Genomic DNA, 25,100 nt, shown 5'->3' with positions numbered 1-25,100 from the left:
TATATATATATATATATATATATATATATATATATATATATATATATATATATATATATATATATATATATATATATATTAACCGAAGCTATGCTGACACTTAATTGTTAAAAACAAATAATAATTATGTACCCTAATAATTTATTTAATCACTGTAATATTTGTTATTTTTACAAATTTTAAATAATTCCCTCGAGACTTTTATATGATAAGTCCTAACTGCCATTAAAATATTTTCAAAACAAGAGCAACTCCAACAAATGAATTTATGCACTATTACTGATAAGTATGATTAGCCTCTATATAAGAGCTTGACAATAGTTCATATAACTTGACTTTGCTCAAACCTTTCAGACTTCTGAGCTTTCTAATTCTTTTCGAATTTTTGGTACTTGAGACAGTTTTATAACTTTTTTGTCTGTAATCTCTTTTTTTTCAGCTTTAATGTCCTTTTGGTATAAGGCTCAATTTACAGTTTAGATCTGATAAGTTAAAAAATTTTGCTGTTCACCTTATACCTGTTATGCCATTATCAAACGACTATGCCTGTACTCTGAAGGTTTGCTTACCAGGACTGCCTTCTGGTAGCTCCTTATAACGTTTCCAGGTCCTCTTGTCATGGGCTACCGTTAAAAGGACTACTCTGAATCTGCATAAATAATAATTAAATATTTAATAATTTATTGCCACAATTTTCTCTTGGGCTATTCTTTTTTCAGAAAAAGTGGCCCTTCTGCAGAAAATGACCGGCCTTCATGGCCACACAGTAATTCTGTTTTTGACATACAAGTGACAATGACTATTTTCACTTTAACTTCCCCAATTTTAGTGGTCTTGTCTTAGGTTTCAACTTTAATTTAAGTCCTTATGGATTTTTTGTGACTTTTTTTATTTGATCTGGCATTGTTTGTAATTTTTCTCAACACGACTCCAACATAAGAGAGCAAAATTTGTTCCTGTCTACTTGGAACCTTTTTCCAACATTTCTATTCATCTTGGCCCAAGTTAGCCACTGTAACGGTGGTTCCGTAGTATAAATGCTACTTATTTAGTACAATTTTCAATTTTAGTACTATTAATGCTACTTATTTTGTACTTATCTAGTACACTTTTCATACTAGTTTCGTTCGGCAAGTTCAATAATTGCGTCTAAAAAAGTTTAACTGACTCCATTCAGTTTCTTTTCATTTTAATTTCGTCTGGATATATTTTCAAGTTGAACCCTTCTCCTTTTTTTTTTTCCTTACTTCAATGAAGCCTAAGGTTTTTTTTCAAGTTTTTATTCCGTTTTTTTTCCAGTAAGATAGGTCTTTTCTAAGCCTATATTGATATGTTTCATGTTTTATTCAATAACTTTTACAAGTTTTTATGCTAATTGCCCTTCTATGGTCAAATTCATTATCCCTTTATTTTTAAGGGGTGGGGGTGTCTATTGTTGCACCCTGTATTTTTTTGGAAATTATTTAAATTTCTTCATCCGAAAGTGTTCGTGTTAGAAAAGTACTGTATTTTTTTCAGCTGATTTTTAGAACACTTTTAATTAAGTTTTGCCCCGCGTTTGCTAGTTCTCATTTCTTCATAAAAATGTAAGTTTTTACGATATCCTGATTGCCAATTTTATCCTAGCTTTAATTACTATTTTATTTTCCAAAGAAAGAGAGACAATAATTCCCTTGGCAAGGCTACATAGCTTTGAATGCGGTTTCCACTATCTGTGGTTTATTGCTAAGCTTAAATCTGGGAACGTTGTATGAATGAATTTCTGTTCATTACTGCAAGTTCTTTTGTTGTGTAATGTTATATTTTATTTTCAAAGAAAAAGTGGATACGTTTAGTTTCTGTTAGGGTTCGACGGCTTGGGATTTGGGTGTTTGGATTGGCACAGGTGAAAGCCAATTGTTTAAACTAGGGATTTCCTGTGCCAGTTCGTTTTCTCAGATGGAATACCTCACTAGATTTAAAATTGTCACTTTGAACTATTGTAGTTTGGTGGTGGCGATGGAGTTTAATTTTTGGTTCTTTTTTAATTCATTCTGTCCTTTGCTTTTACTCCCTTGTAATTTTTTAGGTTATGACTCATTTTTCTATCGATTTCCGTTTCTTTTACCTCGCACTTTTTTTGCTTTATAAGCTTATTCTAAGTTTCTCTTAAATCTTTATAACGCTTAATTATTGTCTTTAATTTTTTTCTTTTTACCAAAAATTATTATATTAAACTATAACTAATTATAATAAGATTACAGCTAGCTTGTACACATAGCCGGCACTTAATGTAAACCCTGGCTGTATTTTCCTATTATTATTTTTTTTTTATTCTTAAAAAACAATTTTTTTTTTAAATTATCCCCCCTCAAACTTAAAAAAAATATGTTTTTTCAATATACATATCAAAAGAATGGTCTTCTAATGCTGATTCTAAATATATGGTGTTTATTAAGTTTACCTTAACCCGTATAAATTTAAGAATTTGAACATAATTATTGTAATATAAACTGTAACGTCCTGTGTAATTGTTTCCGTAATATTATTTCTATTTAGTTCCTGGATACAATCTACTTGTAGGCTAATTTGAATATAAGGGACTATTGGCTTCACTCTATTTGATTTCTACTATCAGACCGTGTTTTATCTGATATACACTCTATATGATATTCGACTAAACTTTACTGATTTATAATCAGACAAGACTTGAGGATGATTCATCATTGAGTAACCGTAAGAGCAGACCAGCGTTATCAATATCAGCTATCCCAAAAGATGCATTGCCCTCTCTGTTTGTCCTAAAGTGCCTTATATTCTATGTAAACAAGCATAACAGTTTTCATACACTGGTAGCTTTACATCCACATGGCTCGAAAGCAGCCATGGCTTAAAATTCAAATTAGAACTTTCTTCGGACGCATTTTGTGCGGCTAATTCAGAATTTGAACTTTTTCCAACACCATTATTCAGATGAAGGTCCTCTGTGTAGGTAAAGGAGACCCTTTTAAGACCTATCCCCATGCCTGCTTTGAATCGTGACACAGGTGAATTTGGGCTGAACTCAATCAACGATAATTTATTAAAATCTGACAGAGTAAAGTTCAATTCACCCAATGTAGTTGACCTCTGTCCAAGTGTTACAGGCTACCATTGAACGCTAATGAACAGAATCCAAGAAGGTCAAAGAGGCTAGCTCCCGCCTTTGCTTTGAAAAGAAGTAGAGAATTAAGCAATATGTATTTTTATTTTATTTAGTATATAAACTATTGTTTAAATTGTTTTAGTTTAGTTTTACTACTGATGACGGTCACTGCATATGTGACCGAAATATCTGGTATTTTTGTGAATTTCTATCACTGTTCGTGAAACACTGTCTATTAAAAGGATTTCATCCCTTTCTGAACCTTTACTTATGTTATTTTATGTTTTAGGTGAAGTGCTAGCTTTGCATCACTCTGCAAATACAGGGAATTACCACGAGTCATGTTGTTTTAGCTAGTTTTAAAAGTATTTATATTTGGTATAGACTCAGATAGAACAATTTTTGTTCGTTTTAGGTTTCAACTTTGCTCTTTATTTCCATGAGAAGTACTCTTTTTTTAAATATTAATTTGAGCTCTTTTTATTCTTTCTTTTTTTCAAAATAAAAATAAACCTGACAAAAATTTTTTTATCAAACAAACTTTAAGTCTGCAAGGAGCTGAAATATTTATGTAATGCTATTTACGGAAGGTTATTTTTACTATGATGCCACATTTGTAGTCCCTTGGAATGTTATCGTCAGTCTCAGTTGTTCTAGTTTGCTTAGGAGATGGGGCTAAATCCACCAAAAGCAAAAAAAAAACAGTCATTTCAAACGAGATTTACAGAAAAACTATTCAGAAGATGTGAGATTTTTAGTTTCATTCGTTGAAAAGACAGTCCATCTTGCGTATAAGCTACCCAAGTTTAACAAATTAAATAACGAAAACTTTCCGAAAAAGAAGTTTTTCAAAGAAAAGTGAAAGCCGTATTAAACTTAAGATCAGTGACTACAAATACCTGTTAAAATTCAAATTCAAAACGACCAGAAATTACTATTAAAGAACAAATGAAACCCAAAACGAACAGATCATTAAATAAAAAACCACAGAAAAAAAACATACAACATATAGTAATATAAATGTATCTTAAAAATATTAATCCTTAAATTATAAAGCTTAAAACAAAAAAATATTTTTCTAGTGAGTATAAATAAAACCCAAAACGAACAGAAATTAAATAAACAACCAATGCAAACAAACATAAAATAGATACTAATATAAATGAATAAATAAATCTTAAAACGAGTGAAACTTAAACTGAACACGCAAATCAAGCTTGAAACGAACAGAAATAACTACAAACAAAAATTTGGATATTGCCTCCTTCTCTCACTGTAACAGTCTAAAACCTACTGCGTCATTGGCGCTTTACTGAAAACTATATGTGCCTTGTACATTCTTGGAAAGTACAAATAAAATCAAATTGAATATTTGATGTATACTGATATTAGTTGTTGAAGTGTTTGATATTAGTTGTTGATTAGTTGTTGTAGTTGTTGGAAAAGATAATATTTGTAATATAATTCGTTTTCAGTGAAGGGCCAATGACGCAGTAGGCTTTATGTTCTTAGAGTTGAGGAAGGGGAGAGTATCAAAACTCTTGTTTGTAGTGAAACTATATTTGTCTTGAACAGTCTTGGAAAGAACTAATAAAATTGAAGTGAATGTTTGATGTATAATGATATTAATTGCTGAAAGCTCATCAGTTCAAAATTTTACAGTAATTTTAATTTTAATTGTCAATATTAAGTACAAAAGAAAATATTTGTAATATAATTGGTTTTCAGTAAAGCGCCATTAACGCAGCATGTTTTAAATTTTTGCAGTGAGAGAAGGAGGCGATACCCAAACTCTTGTTTGTAGTGATTTGTGTTTGTTTCGAGCTTGATTTGTATATTCAATTTAAGTTTCACTCGTTTTAAGATTTATTTATTCATTTACACCAGTATCTGCTGTATATTTGCTTCATTGATTTTGTATTTAATTTCTGTTCGTTTTGGGTTTCATTTATGCTTCAATAGCAAAATATTTTTTTCATTTTAAGCTTTATTTGCATATCGAATTTAAGCATTAATCGTTTTAAGATTCATTTACCAATTTATATTAGTACTTGTTGTATGTTTTTTTTCCTATGATTTTTTATTTTCTGTTCGTTTTTGGGTTTCATTTGTTCTTTAAAAGTAATTTCTATTAGTTTTGAGTTTGAATTTTTACAGGTATTAGTATTTGCTGATGTTAAGTTTAATATAGTCTTTACTTTTCTTTGAAAAACTTCTTTTTCGGAAACTTTTTATTAATTAATTTTTGTTCATTTTGATTGCAAAAAGTTTCAAGTTTAAAAAAAAATCCTTATTTCAAAATGATTTTTTTTTTTTAACTTCAAACTTTCATCAAAGTACCAAAACTAGTATCAAAGTAACAATATTAAGGTTAAAAAAATAACACAGCAAACAAAAAATCAAAGTAAACAAGGTATCAAAGTAACAACAAGCAACTTGCATAACTTACAGCCCTTACAACGCAAATCGAAGTTGCCACATAGATCACTAAATCCAAGTATCAAAGTATACAAAGTATCAAAGTAACAATAAGCATGTTCCGTAACTCAGAGCCATTTCCTCAGGGTTGGGGGGGGAGAATAAGAGACAACCACACACAATCAGTATATAGAGCTATCCTCCCATTTGCGCTGCAAATATGAGGATGTTCGGAGGTCAGATTTGATGCTAGGGGGTGGACGGGGATGGCTGTACACAGCCTTCCATCGGTGGCCCTGTTTTCACTAATCTTAGTGTACAGCTAGCAACGCATCCAGGAGATTCAAAATCAAACATACTCTCTTTTCTTTATAAATAACAAGAAAAAAGGAAACCAAAACTCTCAATTCCTCATCATTTGAGTCCCCTTTGAAGTTTATACGACCACCTCTTCCATAAAAACCTTTTTCTCCCTGGGCATAAGTTAAAACCCTTCCCCTGGGCTGGAGAGGGGTATCTTGAACCCGAGTAATTGGTCATCTGATCAATGGGCTATTTCAAGCTAAATGGCTATCTCAAAATTTCGATTAGATACATTTCAGGAAAAAAGGGTGTGGGGAGGAGGAAAGATGCCCACCGTACATTTTTGACGACTCTTGAAAGGTAACTAGAACTTTTAATTTCCAATTAATTGAGCATTCGTTGATATTTATACGAACACTCCTTACATTAAACCTTATCTGCCCCCGAGGCATAACTTACAAAAATTGTCCACAGACTCTGGGGGGGGGTGTCGACCCCGGAGTTTTCGTTATTTGATATGTAAAGTATTTTGAACGAAGTGGCTATTTCAAAACTTTGATCAGATGTATTTGGGAAAAAGGGCTTTGGGGGGTGGGGTGGCTAGTTGCCTCCAAAAACTTTTGACTCTTAATGAGGGCACTAGAAACTCCGATTTACAATCGAATGAGGCCCCTCCAAATACGACCATTCCTTCCATAAAAACTTTATATGCCCCTGGGGCATACTTATTTACAACACTTGTCCCTGGGTTCTCGGGGGATGTGTTATCCCTGGAGTTTCTGTTCATGGGCGACCATAGGCTAAATTTTAGGGGGGGGGGGGCTTACCTGGTCTAATCGGCACTTCCAGTGCTGTATAATTGAAATCTCAAGATAAAATATCATAGGCAGCGCGACAGCGCTGCCTAAGTAAAGAGCAATGTGGGCACAATATGTTTATTTTTAAACTTGGGCACTTCTTATAGAAACAAAAATGTCATAGGAACTTCAAAAGAGCTCATGGAGGGCAACCAGCTCCCCCTCACAGACGTCAAACACTTCCCCAAACACATCTAATCAAAATTTTGAGATAGCGATTTTGTTCAGTGTAGTTTAAAAGTCCGGAATTATGACTTTGAGAATGACAGCCCTCCCTCCACAACCCTCAGAGTAAGAGTTGTAAGTTATACCCTATGGGGATATAAAGTTTTTTTTATAGAAAGGGTGGTCGTATAAACCTCAAAGGGGACTCATTTGATTGGTAATCAGAAGTTCTACTGGCCTTTTTAACAATCAAAAGTGATTGGAGTTCCTCCCGCCCCCCCCCCCCCGTACACCAATCATTTCCCCAAACACATTCAATCATAATTTTTTAGATAGCCATTTTGTTCAGTGTAGTTGAAAGATCCAGAAATTATGTCTTTGAGGACAACTCCCCCACCATATAGCCCTCAGGTCAAGGGTTGTATGTTAAGCCCTGGGGGCATATAAGGTTTTTATAGAAATGGTGATCGTATAAACTTCAAAGAAGGCTCATTTGATTGGTAATCAGAAGTTATAGTGCTCTCAGAAGTTAAGAGTCAAAGTAATCAGAAGGCAAATAGCCCCCCCACACATACACACACGTCGTATTTTCCCGAAACGCATCTGATAGAAATTTTAAGATGGCCATTTTTAGTCGTAGATACTTCTAAAAAGGCTCAGTCGGTTGGTAATTGAAAAGGCTAGTGCCTTCTTTAATAGTAAAAAATGATTAGAGGGCAATCACCACCCCCCCCCCACGCCCATCATTTCTCCAAATACTTCCAGTCAAAATTTCGAGATAGTTATTTTGTTTGACGTACTTTAAAGCTCCAGAGATTATGTCTTTGAGGATGAGAACCCCCTCACAGTCCTCAGTGCAAGGGTTTTAAGGTATGCCATGAGGGCATTTAAGGTTTTTATGGAAACGGTGGTCGTATAAACTTCGGATAGGTCTCTTTGGATTGGAAATCAGAAGTTGAAGAGCTATTTTTAAGAGTCAAATTTATCGGAGGGCAGCTAAACCCCCCCCCCCCCGTCATATTTTATCCTAATGCATCCGATAAAAATTTTAAGATAGGCATTTGCTCAAAAATAGTCCAAAGATCTCATAACACGGCCTTTGGGGTTAACACAAGCCGCCAAAGTATGGGGATAAGGGTTTTAAGCTATGCCCGGGGGGATGTAAGGTTTTTATGAAGAGGTGTTCTTGTGACCTTTAGAGGAGGCTCATTTGATTGGAAATGCATAGTTCCAGTTTCATTTTAAGAGTCAAGCGTGATGGAGAGAAAATAGCCCCCCCCCCTCCTCCAAGATATCCTCTTTTCCCCAAATACATTCAATCGAAATTTTGAGACAGCCATTTGGTAGCCAATAGTCCAAAGAGAATATAACAATGTCTTCAGCAATCAAATATAAGGGATATTTAGGCGGACGTTAAACTAAATAACAAACAAACAGCATGCAACTTCTAAAAAGCTGGCAAATAAATATATCAGATCTAGCTTACATCATAAAGTTAGACCTCTAAGGGTAAGCTTCTGAAGATTTCTATTCATAGAGAAGGCAATATGTGTATGATATTAGTACTACAACTACAGTTACGGTCATTAAAGACACCTAGAGTATTAAGTTAAAACTTCTAGAAAGTGTTTAGGGGGCGTTCCAAAAAAACAAAAAAACAAAACTGTATACAAGTAAGTTTTCAAAAAGGCATATAATATCATAGACAGCACCACTCTATTATAGCTAGAAATATCATTGAAACATTTAAAGAAGCTAATTCGATTTAAAATTAAAAGTTCTAGGGTCCTTTCTAAGAGTAAAAAGATATTGAAGGGCAATCAGCCCGTCTCTCAAGCCGATTTGTTTCCCAAACACATCTAGTCAAAATTTTGAGACAACTATTTTCTTCAGCATCGTAGAACGGTCCAGCAACTATGTCTTTAAGGATATTGAGCATGTCAAACCTCCACAATTATGCCAAACTATAGATTCTTATAAAAAAAACTGAAAAGATATAAAATATTTTTTTTTCATGAAAATGAATTTATCAATAAAAAACGAACAGAAATTCATCTAAAAACCTTTTTCTACAAAACTAGTTTTTCAAAGAAAAGTAAAGAGCTCCATTAAGCAAAAAATGGGCAGAAATGACGTCAAGTAATCATCCAAGCGTAGAACTACCACAAATCACTATCAATAAATAAATGAAACTCAAAATGACCGGAAATTAGAAAAAATAGCCGAGTCAAACTCGAAACAAGCAACAATTAACATGTAGGGCTGATAACCCCCATCCCTTCTGAAGACCAGAACATATTTTGCGCTTTACTTACAACAAAATATATTTAAATATTTTCACTATTTTACTTAAATAAGTAAAAAACTTTTTTTACTCGCTTTTTTTACGCATTTTTTTATTTTAAGGAATAAATATCAGTTTAGGTATATTAAACGGATAATCCACGGTCATTTTTTTCAGTAAAGCCTAAGTTATGTTCTGGTCTTGAAAAGGCATAGGGGTAGTCAGCCCTAGTAATGCTAATTTTTGCTCGTTTTGAGTTTGACTCGGCTATTTATTGTAATTTCTGTTCGGTTTTGAGTTTCCTTTAATTGTTGATAGTGATTTGTAGTAGTTATACGCTTGGACGATTATTTGACTTTATTTCTGCCCATTTTAGGCTTAATAGAGCTCTTTACTTTTCTTTGAAAACTTGTTCTGTGGAATTTTTTTCAAAATTAAAACAAATATATGACACCCTCATTCAGCCAGCGGGGGGGGGGGGGGGGCTGGCACTCGCTTGCCCTCCATATGGTGCCCATGTTTTTGTTATATGATCTTTGGTCTATTTTCAACATAATGACTATATAAAAAAATTCGATCGGGCGTATTTGCGGAAAAGAGGGTTGAGGGTGGAAGCTAGTTGCCACCGGATCAATTTTACTCTTAAAAACACAATTAAAGCTTTCAATTTCTAATCATTTGAGTCTCCTCCGAAGTTATACGACCATCTCTTCTATAAGAAATTCTGTATGCCCGCAGAGCATAAGTTACAACCCTTCCTCTGGGATCTGTGGGGGGGTGTGTTAACCCCGAAGTTTTTTTTATCTGATTGTTGGATTATTTCAAACACACTGGCTATCTCAAAATTTTGACCGGATGCATTTTGGGCAAAGAGGGTATGTGTGGGGGGGGGGGGGGATAGACCCCCTTCGGTCACTTTTGACAAATAAAAAGATAACTAGAGCTTTCAATTTCCAATAAAAAAGAGCCGCCTCTGAAGTTTATACGACCACACCTTACATAAAAACTTGTATACCCCCGGGCCATAACTTAAAACACTTTCCCCAGGGCTCTGGGGGTTGTGTTGACCCCAGAGTTTTTGTTATCTCACTTTTGAACTATTTTTAAGAAAATGGCTAATAATATTTTTATCGATTGAGTTTGCAGAAAAAGGGCGCGGAGAGGGGGCTGGTTTCCCTTCGATCTTTTTTTGTTCTTAAAAAGTGAACTAGAATTTTGATTTTCCAATCATATGAATCCCCGCTGAATTTTATACGGGCACCCCCTCCATAAGAACCATATATACCCCCAGGGTATAGCTTACAACGCCTGTCCCCTGGCCCTGAGGGGTTGTGTCGACCGTGGAGTAGTGTTGTCTGATTTCTTAACTATTTTTAACAAAATGGCTATCTTGCCCTCAGATCTCTTTTGACTCTTAAAAAATTAACTACTAGAACTTTCCATTCCCAATCAAATGAGCCCTCTCTGAAGTTTATACGAGCATCCCTAGCATAAGAACCATAAATGCACCCAAGGCATAACTTACAACGCCTGCCCCCGGAACCTGGGGGGCTGTGTCGACACAGAAGTTTTTGTTATCTGAACTTTGAACTATTTTTAACCAATCTCGAAATTTTAATCGAATGAGTTTGGGGATAAAAGGGCATGGGAGGGCATAAACTTTCAATTTCCAATCAAATGAGCCCCTTCTAAAGTTTATAAAAGCATACCTTACATAAGAAACATATATGCACTCAGGACATAAATTACAACGTCTGCCTTCGGGCCCTGGTGGGTTATGTCGACACTGGAGTTTTTGTTATCTGACCTTTGAACTATTTTTAACAAAATATCTATATCAAAATATTTATCGGATGCATTTGGAGGAAAAAGGCGTGAGAGGGGTGGGGGGGTAGTTGCCCACCGATCACTTTTGAATCTTAATAAGGGCACTAGAACTTCCGATTTCCAATCGAATGAGCCCCTCCGAAATTTATACAGCCATCCCTTCCATATGAAGTGCCTCTAAGAAAAAAAAAACATTGGAGCTGTATAGCTTTTACTATAGGCAACGCTATAGCGTTGCCTCTGATAGATACATAAAATACTGTTTTGGCAGCACAAGCCATAATGCACAATTCTCGCTAAAAAAGTTTGCTGATTTTATTGGCTTGCATTATTCTTTGTACTTATATTTCATCAACAATTGATTCACAACGTCAATTTGAAAAAGAAGAAGAAAAAAGGAAGAGACGGCACTTGCACTACCAAAAATAGAGTATAATTTTCCTCAATTTGCAAATAAACCTTTAATACAAGTTTTCAACCATGATAAATTGATTTACAGCCCCAAAATTTTCAATTATCTTGCTTTTTGGCCAAAATTGATATTTTGTAGCCTAAAATGGTGGAAAACAGCGCTTTATTGTGTCACCATTTATCTGGTCGCTTAAAAGGTCACTAGATATTGGAATTTTCGTTCAAAGGGGTTCCGTCTTAATATCCTACGACCCACTCTTTCAATGTGATCGACCCCCCCCCCTTCCAAAAAAAAGAGACATCAGTGCTACTTACGCAAAAACATGATTTTTCCTTCTTTTTCAAGATGAGGGACTGTCAATTTTCAGTCGACGGTTTTCATCATTGTCTACTTAAATGGTATAATTTTAAATTTTAACTGACTTGAATTTTGAGGGCCTTTCTTTTAGAAATCCTTATACAAAGCATTCTTTTCCTAATTACAATTTTTTTTTTTTACGGTTATGCCTGAGTAAAAGATACTATCAACAAAATAATGACAATTGGGAAGTATTTTTCAGTAGACAGGTTTAATTTCAAAGCCACGTTTTTTATTTTCGTTTACAATGGGCGTGGTTTTCTCTTAACTAGGTTGCACCTACCGCTACAATCATGATACTAAATAAGTATGCAAATGCCATTAGTTCTATTTACGAGGATTAAATAAAAAAAAGCTTTTCCAACTGAAAGTATGGACAAACATTAAAACTTAAAATGAACAGAAATTATTATGAATATGAGAGGAGTGGTCCCCTCCTCAATACCTCATTCTTTACGCCGAAGTTGGACTTCTTATTTCAGTTATTTAATAATGACTCCTGAAACACAAGGTCCGTTTAATTAGAATAAAAAAATTTAACGTAAAGAGTGAGGTATTGAAGAGGGGGAAACCACCTTGATATGAGTAATGATTTTGGTTCGTTTTGAGTTTTAATGTTGCTCCTTACTTTCAATTGAAAAAACTTTTTTTCCCCATATTTAATTTCTGGTGGTTTTTCAAATAATGCCGGAAAATCTGACTCCCCTCCATGGAAAATTCCCTTCCCCCCACGAAATTGTCTCTGTGGAAAGCTTCTCTCACGTAACCCCCAACCCTTTCCAGAAACATACCCGCCCCCCCCAAAAAAATGTCTGTATATTTCCCAATAACCAATACTATATGTAAATAATGGGTAAAGTTCATAGCTTGCAGCCCTTCCCCCAGAGACAGTTGGGGTCAAGTCATCCTCAAAGACATAGTTATTACATCTTTTGTCTATGCTGAACAAAATGGCTACCTCAAAATTTTTACCGGACGGTTTTGAGGAAAGACGGAGCGTGGGAGGGGGGCTAGCTGCGCTCACATATTTTTGGTCTCTTAAAAAGGGCACTGGAACTTTTGATTCTTAATCAAATGAGCCCTCTCCCGATCTAGGATCAATGGTTCAATACGATCATTCCTAAAAAAAAAAAAAAACGCATCCGTGATCTTTCTTCTGGCAAAAAGTGCAAAAATTCCACATTTTTGTATATAGAAGCTTAAAACCTCTACAGTAGGGTTTTCGGAATTCGGAAATCCTAAACCTGATGGTGTGATTTTTATTGCGATCACTTGATGCATTTGGGGTGCTTCCCCCCTTTCTCAAAGATTGGGCAAATTTTCTCAGGCTCGTAACTTTTCATGTGCTTGTACTTGTGGCGAGGCACAGGCTATTCAGCCCAACTCGGCAGCGAGGATATGATGGACCATTTTCTGCCACTCAGTCAGCCGAGTAACCAGAACAATCCTTAAACAATTTTTCTGGAAATTGTTTTCTTACAGTTTTCTTACACAACAAAAGAAAGTAGCTGGGGACACAAGAAAGCGGTTAATTAATTTTTTTTTTTTGTCATATTCTATTTTCATAAAAATACCATGCTTAATAATGTAAAGGTAACGGATCCGCTTGGTATTGGTTCTTTCCCTATTACCTTTTTTTATACAACAATTTCTAGCATAATCCTTAATTTTGAACATGACCCTTGATTTCACTTGCAAAATTGTTAGGTTTGCAAAACCGACATCTAGGTTTTGTGAATAAAAGATAGCATTGCACACCATAGACACAACAGCAAAAGGAAGATTGACAGTGAAGTATTCGTGATAAGTAGATTTTTTGATAAGGAGATTTGTATATTTCACAAGATTCCTACACATACAATAATCTTTATTATAAGAAACAAAACAGTGACTTTTTGTCAACTTTCCCTTGAATATAGAATAGAATAGAATATGATTTATTTGCTTAAATAGCACAAAAGCTAGCATAAGCACGTCAGAATTACCATAACAAAACAAATGTTATGGGATAAACATAAAACAAAACATTGAATCAATAATAAAACAGATGTTAGGGGATAAATATAAAACAAAAGTTATATCACTTATTAAAATGGGAAACAAAATAGGGGACAAAAGAGTTTTTGTACCTCATGGTCAACATTTGGGGATTTTGTCTTCTCCTACAAATTAGTGAATTTCCGGTTTCCAAGCAAAACCGCAATGGACAAGCGTTATGAAACAAATGCCGTTATAAACGTCATTGTAACTTTAGTATAGGACAAATAATTTGATTAAACTTTTAAATACATATAAGAGAATGAGAATGAGAGACGGGGAGAAAGGACGAAAGAGATACGGGTAGAAAGAATAAAACAGAGAGAGAGAGAGAGAGAGAGAGAGAGAGAGAGAGAGAGAGAGAGAGAGAGAGAGAGAGAGAGAGAGAGAGACAGAGAGAGAGAGACAGAGAGAGAAAGAGAGAGAGTGAGTGAGCGAGAGAGAGAGAGAGAGAGAAAGAGACAGGAAGAGAGAGAGATAGGGAGAGAGAAAGAGAGAGAGAGAGACAGAGAGACAAAATGAGAGAAACACTAAAGCTTTTCTCACCTGATAGAGCCATCCCCAGTAAAATAATACCCTGGATATGGCTTGAAATATGTATCATAGTAACGGGAATGGTCCCCGTAAACGGTTCTTGCAATGCCCGGCCATGGTCTTCGAATGCAGAGGGCACCACTTACGTTTCTACCCTATAAAGAGTAAACAGCGTGATAAACCTGAATTCTATAAAAAAATTACAGTATAAATAGTTACCTTAAAATCGTATTAAATAGCACTTGAAAGACACAAGGCAAAATTATTGAGATATACTATATGACTAAACAAGTCTGTAAAGACTGAGAATTAAAATTGCTTGCACGGTTGTTATCTACTTTAACCCCCCATAATAGAAGGCATGAAAGAAAATTAGTCTTAAGCACAATCAAATTAAAAAATAATAACGCACATAGGACAAAGAAAAGTTTGTGTGAAGAAAGAGCAAAAATCGAAACACGTTTTAACTGAACTTGAAAAATAGGCAAATTATACTTTCAACATAAGAAATTATGGAAAGAAAATATCAGAATCTTTACATTTGTGGGTGGGGGGGGGGGGCAAGGGGGGGATCAGCAGACCAATTGAAAAAAAGAAAAAAAACTTCTACCTTGTTTTTTTCTTTGAATTTAGGTAAAAAAAAAAAACTGTAGTCAACACTAAATAGATCCATGGGAAAAAAGAAGAAAAATTGTACCTCCAGAACATTTCCCTTGTCATCGAGAATCACGGGATCTATTCCGAATAGCGGTCTCATTGGCATTGCAGAGCAGATTTCAGCATCCGGAGCAGAAGGGCGAGGGCTAATGCAAATTCCTCCAGTTTCTATTTAAAAAAAAAGAAAATTTAAAATTCAGGTCAGTCAAATTTTGCAAAATTCAAGATACAGAAATCGAAACATAAATGGAATGAATTCCAACTTCCAAGAATAGACTAAACGTGACAAAATAATGAATTTTATTTTTTACTCTTGACACCTTTGTCCTAATACGGCATACTCTGCCCCTCCCCTCCCCTTCACTTACAAGGCATGCACCCGTGTAAAACTATGTTGGACAGTTGTGTCATTGCTGGTTAACAAACCATTAGTGAAAAAAAAAAAAAAATCGAGACACAGATTTTATTTGCGCTGAGACATAACAAAAGAAGAAATAGTAAATAACAATCACTAACTGAAACAAGCTTGATAGGTATATGTGGTTCAGGCTCCCTTCCTCTTCAGTAAAATAAAGCCTTAAATAATTAGCAAAACATTTATTTTCAATAGAAACCCTCTATTTGAAAGCTTATAGCTCTCTTTTTTTTGAAACACAAACTATCATAAGTTTCCTTAGGTACATTTCATAGGTAGCAAATAGCGATGCCTCACTAAAGAGCAATATGGGCACAATACATTACTTATTTATTTATTTCTTCCGTTATTTTCCTTACCAATGCACTTCTTATAGAAGGTGTTATAGAAAATTCGAGAGCAGCTCATTTGATTGGAAATTGAAAATTCTAGTACCCCTTTTAAGGTTCAAAAGTGGTTCGGGGAAACCATCCCCTTACAACCATCATTTTCCCAAACAAATCCAAACAAACTTTTAAGATAGCCATTATGTTCAGAGTAGTTGAAAGATCCAGTGATAATGTCTTGGTGGATATCAAACCCCCCACATCCCTCTGGGCAATAATTTATGCTTGTTTCCTATTGTTAACATAAAAGGTGCTTATAGAAGGGGTGGTCTTAAAAATATCAGAGGGAGCTCATTCGATTGGAAATCGTATGTCTAGTGCCCTTTTTAAGAATCAAAGTGATCACAGGGCAACTATCCCTCCACCCCGCCCTACGCCCTCTTTCCTTCAAATGCATCTGATCGAAATATTGAGATAGCCGTTTTGTTCAAAATAGTTCAAAGATCACAAAGCCACAAAAGCATTATGATCTTTGATCACAATGCCTCCAGGGTCGAAAAAAAAAAACAGAGCTTGGTGCCAAGGGTCGTAAGCTATACTCCGGGGCAATAAGGTTTTTAGGGAAGGAGTGGTCGTACAGACTTTGGAGGAGGCTCATTTCATTGGAAATTGCAAGTTCTAGTTCCCTTCTTAAGACTCAAAAGTGATCGGAGGGCAACTAGTCCCCTCCATCCCACTCCCCCTTTTCCATAAATGCATTCCTCCGACATTTTAAGATACCCATTTTGTTCAAAATAGTCCAAAGATCATTTAACAAAGTCTTCTGGATTGACACAACCCCAAGAGCCCGGGGGAGAGGGTTGTAAGTAATGCCCCGTGGAAAGACGAGGTTTTTATTAATATTGAATGTTCTAGTGCCCCTTTTAAGAGTCAAAAGTGATTGGAGGACAACCAGCCCCCACGCCCGCCCCCCCCCCCGCCCATCAGTTCCTAAAACATACCCATTCAAAATTTTGAAACAGGTAGTTGCTCAGCATAGTTGAAAGATCCAGTAATTATGTCTTTGGGGATGTCAACCTCCCCTCCCCCAAACGGCTATAAGTTAGGCTGTAAGTTAGACAATTCGTCCTTTGTTTATATATAACATAACTTATTGGAAAGGTGGGCATGTTTGAGCTTTACTTTCCAGAAACACGAAAGGCATTAAGATGAGCCTTTCAGGAAAAGTTAAGAGGAGTGTTGTACTAAATCAAAACACGTTATGCGCATACGGGTTGTCAAAGGGCCGCAACTCAAAAATGACTGAGTATATTAATTTATAGCTTTCAGGAAATGATAAGGGGGATGATCATTTGACCGAAAAGACAATATTTGCACGCTACTACTTCTGCTACTGCTACTATTACTATACCTACCACTACTACTACTACCACTACTACCACTAAAACTACTGTTTTTTCAGCGATTACTACCAAGGCTGAGAGTGCTGAAATGAACACATGAGAAAATGTTGAGGTGAGAGTTGAACTAAATCAAAACGTATTATGTGCATACAGATTTTCAAAAGGGCGTATCAGTAGTATTTTTGAAACTGCTAACCGTATCAAGATGAAACTTTCGAGGCATCATGAAGGGGATGTTCAACTGAACAAAAGATAACCTATACATCCTACTAGTGCAATTAATACCGCAGCTACTACTGTTACAACTACTACAAATACAACAATATTACTACTCCTGCTACTACTACTACTACTACTGCTGATACTACTACTACTATGATACTAGCACTATTAAGATAAGCGTATGAAGCTGAAGAATGCTTAAAGAATAAGATCAACTGACCAAATGGTAATATGTGCATGCGACTACTAATACTACTGCCACTGCTATTTCTACTGCTATTTCTACTATTGCTTCCGCTACTAAATTACTCCAACTACTACTTCAATTGCAAATAATTGTAAGACTAAGACTATGAGGATGAGAAGGGGGTCAAAAAGTGGGTCAAAAGAGCGCATCAGTAGTATTATTTTTTTTAAATGGCTTACCGTATCAAGATGAAACTTGTGCCGGCAACATGTGCCTGCTACTACCGCAACTACTGTTACTACTAATGCAACACTAATACTGCTACTACTTCGCCTACTACTACCACTACTACTATAATACTAGTACTATTAACGCTAAGTGTGTAAAAGTGAAAATTTGAAAGAATATTGAGGGTAAATTTGGACTAAATCAAAACAAACTATGTGCAAGCAGATTGTCAAAAATGCATATCTCAAGAACGGATTTGGGTCTTAAGTTGGAACTTTCAGAGAATGCTTAAAGAAGAGGATCAATTTACAAAAAGGCAATATATGCACGCTACTACTAATACTGCTATCTCTGCTACTTTCATTAATACAACTTCTACTACTACTACTCCAACTACTACTTCTACTCTAACTATTTGTAAGGCTAAGAGTATTAAGATGAAAATTTCAGGAAGTATATGAACATACAGGCTATCAAAAGGGTATATTGGTCTTATACAACTGAAAAAAAGACCTTAAACAATGACTGTGGAGTCAAAATTGAATGTGGAGTGAAATTTTAACATACATATACTGATATTTATTACTTTAAGTCTTAATAATTTTTGATTTATGAAAGTTAAAAAAGTTAAAATTTTTAAAATGTCTTTTGTTTGCAAATTATGTTCTGGTCTTCAGACGGCATGGGGGTCGTAGCCCTACTCATGTTAATTTCTGCTTCACTAATTTATTTACTGAAAAGTTATTTAGTTGAAAACTCTTCTAAACTAATTGAATACTATTACAGTTTATATAGAATATATATATAATTATAAATAAATATATATATATATATATATATATATATATATATATATATATATATATATATATATATATATATATATATATATATATATATATATATATATATATATATATATATATATATATATATATATATATATATATATATATATATATATATATATATATATATATATATATATATATATATATATATATATATATATATATATATATATATATATATATATATATATATATATATATATATATATATATATATATATATATATATATATATATATATATATATATATATATATATATATATATATATATATGTTAGAGGATACATATGTTACCAGTACTATTCAAAGAAATCCTACCGATTCACACAATTCTTAATACACGATTCTCTAATTTCGACAGATTAACTCAGCTTTGCATGTCTGTTTAGTCTGGAAAAAGGTTTCACTGTAGCAAAAATTTCCAACACAGGCATAGACTAAACATTTCCTTCTAAGCTTTTAGTAAGTTCAAATACTCTGATCAAATAGTTTTTCGGGCTGTGAAAGGGTCATGGAAACAGAGTGCAGAGTTTACACTATAACTATAGAAAAATTGAAGGCAGAATAGCTTATTTAATTGCAGTTGCATTGTACGCAGCTGAAACGATTTCCAATGAACACTTTTTTACTATTTCAAAAGATAAGATACATACTAAATTTTCCGGGCAAAGAAACCCCTTTAATAGGCTGGTAGACTGTTCTGCAGTGTCTTAACACTGATATTCCCAAAGCTTAATTCTAACACATTAATTCCAGGTAGCCGGCTATTATTATCCTATCAGACAAGAGATAAGTCATAAAACCAGCTTTATTAGACCAGCTTCCAACAAAAAAATCTTTCCTTTTCTTTATTGCGTCTTATTTTAACAGGCCTGCCAGCAAAGGAAATACATCTTAAGCCACCCCTCCCCCCTCCCCCCCCCAAAAGGAAAATAATACTGGGCTGGGCAGATGTTAAGTCTATTGGTCATGCTGGTTCTCAAACGGTATGTGAAGTCTCTATAGCAGCTTCAACCGAATTTAGAAACTAGTTTCGATATCCAGGCCTTATGTCTATCCAAAAAATGACACTTGTAAATTTCAATAAAACTGACATTTCCTGCCACCTATATTATAATTATAAAAAGATAGCACTTCAATAATTTCTAAACTAAAGAGGCTCGCAAAAGAAGAAAAACAGATACCAGCCAAGCTTGACATAAATACGGGAGACCGTATCATGAAAAACCTTTTTGCACATCTAATCTAAGATACCTTCAGAGTTCATATTAATTAATAATTAAGTTTAAGCCGTTTATCACCATACATAGAACGGACTTATCAAACTGTCCAAGCAAGGAGCAACAGAAACCAAGACTACAAAAAATTGTGGTAACAATATATACATAAAAACATCATAATTTTACACTAATTTAGAGTAAGAAAATCCTTAGTTTACAGTCACTACCCTAAGTATGTTCAAATATGAAAATTTACAAAAATTTAGAAAAAGAAGAGAAATACTCCTGAAATACGGATGAAAATTACACAATAAATTCCAATATGTCTCAGAGCCTAATAGCGGAGGTGTCAATTTCTACCTATAAAAAACAACTCCCATGAACTGATATCCGGTTCATAATATCAGGACAGGGTGGTGGGAAAGAAAAAATTGAAGCTGCAGTCCTTTTTTTTTAAAGAAGAGATCACGTTGCGAAAAAAGCTGATATAACAATACTTTTGACTAGAATACGGCCAACAAATTATCACAAAAACTTCTGCGATAGTCAATCAGTTTAGAACTATTGAAATGAAAATTGTGTCATCCTCTAGGTTCAAGGCTATTCTGCCACGCGCTGGTATATCTTTTTCTCCTACACCATAATATCCAATAATATTCATAACGTTGTAACACCATAACATTCTATAGTTATATAGCAGCTATTAGCGGAGTGATCATTGGGTCTTTCTGTGACAGGCGTAGGCCTATACCTACTAAAAACTACTATTTTATGCCAGAATTTTTAAGCCTTCCATGAACAATCCTTCAGATAAATATACAAGGAGGATACAACCTCTGACCTATCTTTACTAGAGGGATATATTTGGATTAATCGAGCAACAAAAGCGTTAAAGGGGTTACATCCCCCTTACATTGCGTAAAAAACGATAGTTGTGGCGGAATAATTTTGTTTTCGAATGACAATGTATTGTGCTGAAAAGTTCTGCTTAAGAATAAAGAACAGGAGTTTCAAGGGGGTTTCAACCCCTACTTTAATTAAGACATTCTTAATTTATTGTGCAATGCAAATACGCTTAAATCAGTTTTATTGTCAACACATTCTTCTACAGAATTTAAACATTGAAGCAGACAGCGGAGAATTTCGGAAGGCTGCCACACAAACCCCCAGTCTTTACAATAAATTTTGAGCTGATGGCTAAAAAGTAAGGCGATAATTTCAAAATAAGTGAAACTTATCGGGAAAGATTAAATAAAAAACAAGTTATTTTCCAAAAAAAGCAATGAGCAATATCAACACTTCAAATAAAAAGAGGAAAAGAGGATGTATGAAGAGGGAAAGGTGCGATGAAGATGTTAATAGCAGAATAGCCAAGCCCAGGGTGATTTTTCAGTTAAAAAAAAAGGCTGGAAGAACAGGAAGATAGGTCTTCGGACCAAGATTAGAATATTCGAAGGTAGATTGATGAAAGTCGTCAGGTATGGTTCTGAAGAGTGGGCGATCCGAAAAACGGTTAGAGTATTTGCTAGATGTCTTCCAGAGACAATGCTTGGGGATTATTTTGGGTACTCGACCGACTGACGGTATCTCAAACAGTAAACTGTACGAAAAATGTGGGTCAATCCTGTTTTCAAGGGTTATAATGAGAGAAGTTTGAGATAACTAGGATGTGTTCTGCGGATAAAGGACGATAGATTTCCCAAGATCATCCTTCTCGGGTAACCGTCTAGGGCCAAACCGAAAAGCAGGTCACCCCGAATGGGATAAGGACATATTTAAGGGAAATGGGAACTTCTCGGGATTGTGTAAAGAAGGAAGCTTTGAATAGAATGGGATGAGGGAGGATCGTGCGTCGCTGTGTTGGGCTCAGGTGGCTTGGTGCTGCAGTGAGATGTCTGTTATAGTTGTAGGAGTAGTGTGAAATCCCAGACCTCATCATCCCACAAGCAAAACAACAACAAATAAACACGCATCCAAAATGAGTAAAAATACGTGATTTTGTCATTGTGTCTATAGAGCTTTAAATATCTGCTCTCGGTTTTAGAATATACTGAAACTAATGGCAAATCAACGAAATGGGGAAAAAAGTTGTTATAACATGGCATCCCCTTTTTGTTAGGGGGGGTGGTTTTTTTTCGTCCAAAAATATGCAAACTTTCTTACGGTGATAACTTTCGGTAGGTTAGATTCGCCGAATTTTTGCATATTTGGATTGAACGTAAAAACAAAGATTCTTGTGTTGTATTTATTGATGCAAGATTATTTTTTACAGTTGTGTTTAAGGTTGGCACGGCTTGATCCGTTTGATTGACCAAATACATTATGGGAAACAATAAACAAGATTTAGTTAAATTTGGGAAGATTAAAAAAACAACAAAAAAAACATAATTTGACTGGAAGAAACCAGCTATCAAGCTATCAGCTATCCAAACACTAAGTTATAAAACTATCTTCAACAAAATTCTTTTTAATGAAGATCAGTATCTCATATTTTTTTGAGTTTTCTTAAATTCATAATTTATTATTAGATATATTATTAAAAAACTAGAATGTTTAGTCCCCAGACGGGGTAATCTTTATTAAGTCAGTCGATTAAGAAAAGTGAGAAAGAGTATAAATGAGCCCTGAAGACAAACAAACACTGAATATCATATTACCATAGGGAGAGATGTCTAAGTTGCCTAATGAATAATAGAGTAGGGAATAAAATACGGAGTTTATAAATGATTCAACTTATGAGTGATGAGGAATTCTTGTCAGAGGAAATAGAAAGGCATATTTACATTGACGTATATAAGCTTAATTTCAAGAGTTTTGAAACAAAGAATTAGAATGGTTACGAAACTACAACAAGTCATCATTAAAAACGAAAACATATTCAAAGAATTTAACTGGAAAAGAATATCATTAGTAAGCATTTAATCGCTAAAAAACAAGGGCAGCTGGCTAGAGTTTCGAGGGCTCATATTTCTTCTTTTCTACACTCAACAGATTAGTGACAATCTAATTAGAAAATGTCAAAATTAAGCTGCACTCAAGGAGGAAGTCAAAAGATGTCATCAGATTCCTATAAATGTAACAAAATTAAACTGCTCTCAAGCCTAAAGTGGTCCCCGTCCCTGCAGAATTGGAGCCTTGTGTTACACTAATATTACAGACCACACAAAGATATTTCACAATTTACCTTAAGCAACTTCCATCATTTCGCCAAAGCTTTACGTTGATTAAAACTTTAAAAATTATTTTCAAAAACTGTTTGAGTAAGTAGTCAAGAAGACAAAGAAAAAATGCACCTGTTTGCCACCAGGTATCAACAACATCACATTTACCATCTCCAACCACTTTATGGTACCACTCCCAGGCCTCATGATTGATAGGTTCACCAACTGATCCAAGTGTTCTCAGGCTAGACCGATCATATTTTGCCACATAAGAGCTGTCATGACCAAGTAGTAGCCTAATAGCTGTAGGAGAACCGTAGAATTGAGTAGGACGAATTCGTTGAATCATTTCCCAGTAGCGACCTGCAAAAAAGATAGATACTGAAAAAATTGAGCGAACATATCTCGTCACACACGCATTTTTTTTGAGGGAAGAAACTGATCAGTTTGATGAGATTTTTTTTTTTTTTTTTTTTTTTTTTTTTTTTTTTTTTTTTATAATAACTTCCAACCAATGATCGGGGAATTTTTGGCACCATTTTTTCCTAAAGATTTTTGACCGGATATTGGTATCAGTAATAATGCAAAAAAAAAAAAATGAGACGCTCTTTTTTTAGTTGTAACAACTGATCTTAATAGTTTTTCTAGAAAGATAGGGAAGGACTGGACGGCTACTACATAAAAAAAAAACTATTAAAATCAAAATCCTGTATGAATGGTATCTGTTAAAATAAGAAAAGTTTTCTTCAGATATTAATATGTAAAAAACATAGAAGAAAACAACAGATGACGGTGAGCAGAAATCCATTGTTAGAATGAGATGGAGAGCAAGAGATAGATATGTCGAGAAATAAATAGATAGATGGAGAGAGAAAGTAAGAGAAAACGAAAGAGAGAGAATGGGAGAAAAAGAGAGAATGATATAATATACTTAATATTCTAACTTGTTCTGTGAAGTTCTAAAAGAATAACAAGAGATTTGAATAAATTTAGTGTCGAAATGACAATAAATGCGAAAAAAAAAAGAATTCATTTTGTTACACTGGTGGGTTTTGAGACTCAACTTCGTCTTTCAGACAACCAAGAATTGTCAGTGACGTATAAAACTAGGTCAGTGTAAATTTCCATTCACGTTTCTGCGTCAAAAAACGCAAACCAACTCTCATAAATTCATGCCCATTTGACTCCCTGAATTAAATTTACTAGTAGGCTACACAAGAACCAGCAGACACAGGATGTCCCAACTTCTTTGTTCTGCAGGAAAATAGTTATTACCATTATTACTGCTCCACAAATTGAAATACATCGAAATTAGCAATTTCAACTTCCATTAAAAAAAAAAAAAAAAAAAATATAAATAGATGAAAGGTAGATCGACAAATTTGTTCCGAAATAAAAACAATAAATTTAAACTGTGTAAGACAAACACGTGATTATATTGCTTTCGTTTTTGTAGTTACCAAATATGGTAACTACAGTTAATTTGACCATGGACAGTATGGCATTTCCTCCCAGTGATCAAGAATCTTTAGTAAAACTATGAAAAAGAACTGCCGGCGAGCAAATTGAATGATTGCGTGTATTGTTAATTCAAAAAAAAAAATTCTTGAGCGATGCCATGCGGCCCTACAAAATGGGGTGCTACCATTTCGACTAACCGTCACAAGAATTAAATGTCATAACATCTAACCGTCATAACATCGACAAAAAATTTATAAGTTTATATAATAGTAATAAGTATATAATAGTTTAGAAACAAATTTCGGTTATGTATTTGCACATCAGGGGGGTGGGGGCAAAGCATAACATATATTAAATACGTAACCTAACCTAACTTAGGTACCTTTTCCCCCCTAAACCCCAAAAAAGTTTTAAAATTTTAGATGTCATCACGGTTAGTGATTCTGACGGATTTTTTGTCTATGTTATGACGGATTTTGTCGTTGTCCTGACGTCAGTGCTCCTGACGGTTAGATGTTATGACGCCTTCCCCTACAAAACAGATTGGTAGTTAGAGATACGATACTTTAATGGCCGTTATTTATTTATTTATTTATTATACAAATAATTATTTCTTAAACTCTTGTCAGAGTCAGAAAGATCAAGCAGT

General features: G+C 34.5%; 1 protein-coding gene across 2 annotated transcripts in view; it reads right to left on the bottom strand.

Annotated features, from left to right (window-relative positions):
* The window catches only part of LOC148950517 (acetyl-coenzyme A synthetase 2-like, mitochondrial), a 417,833-nt gene that overhangs the window by 120,421 nt on the left and 272,312 nt on the right, over window positions 1-25,100 (bottom strand). For both annotated transcript variants that reach the window (XM_089092452.1, XM_089092453.1), the window contains exons 7-9: window positions 23,123-23,353; window positions 15,016-15,143; window positions 14,331-14,473 (exon numbers count right to left, since the gene is read on the bottom strand). In XM_089092452.1, coding sequence (XP_088948578.1) covers window positions 14,331-14,473; window positions 15,016-15,143; window positions 23,123-23,353 — 502 coding nt within the window. The remainder of the gene's footprint in view (window positions 1-14,330; window positions 14,474-15,015; window positions 15,144-23,122; window positions 23,354-25,100) is intronic.

The sequence above is a fragment of the Artemia sp. Qi Xiang Cuo genome, chromosome 7 (assembly GCF_049724085.1).
Source record: "Artemia sp. Qi Xiang Cuo chromosome 7, ASM4972408v1, whole genome shotgun sequence".
In the NCBI taxonomy this organism is placed as follows: Eukaryota; Metazoa; Arthropoda; class Branchiopoda; order Anostraca; family Artemiidae; genus Artemia; species Artemia sp. Qi Xiang Cuo.
Note: the sequence above shows the minus strand (reverse complement) of the source record. Positions and strands in the feature narration are given on the sequence as shown.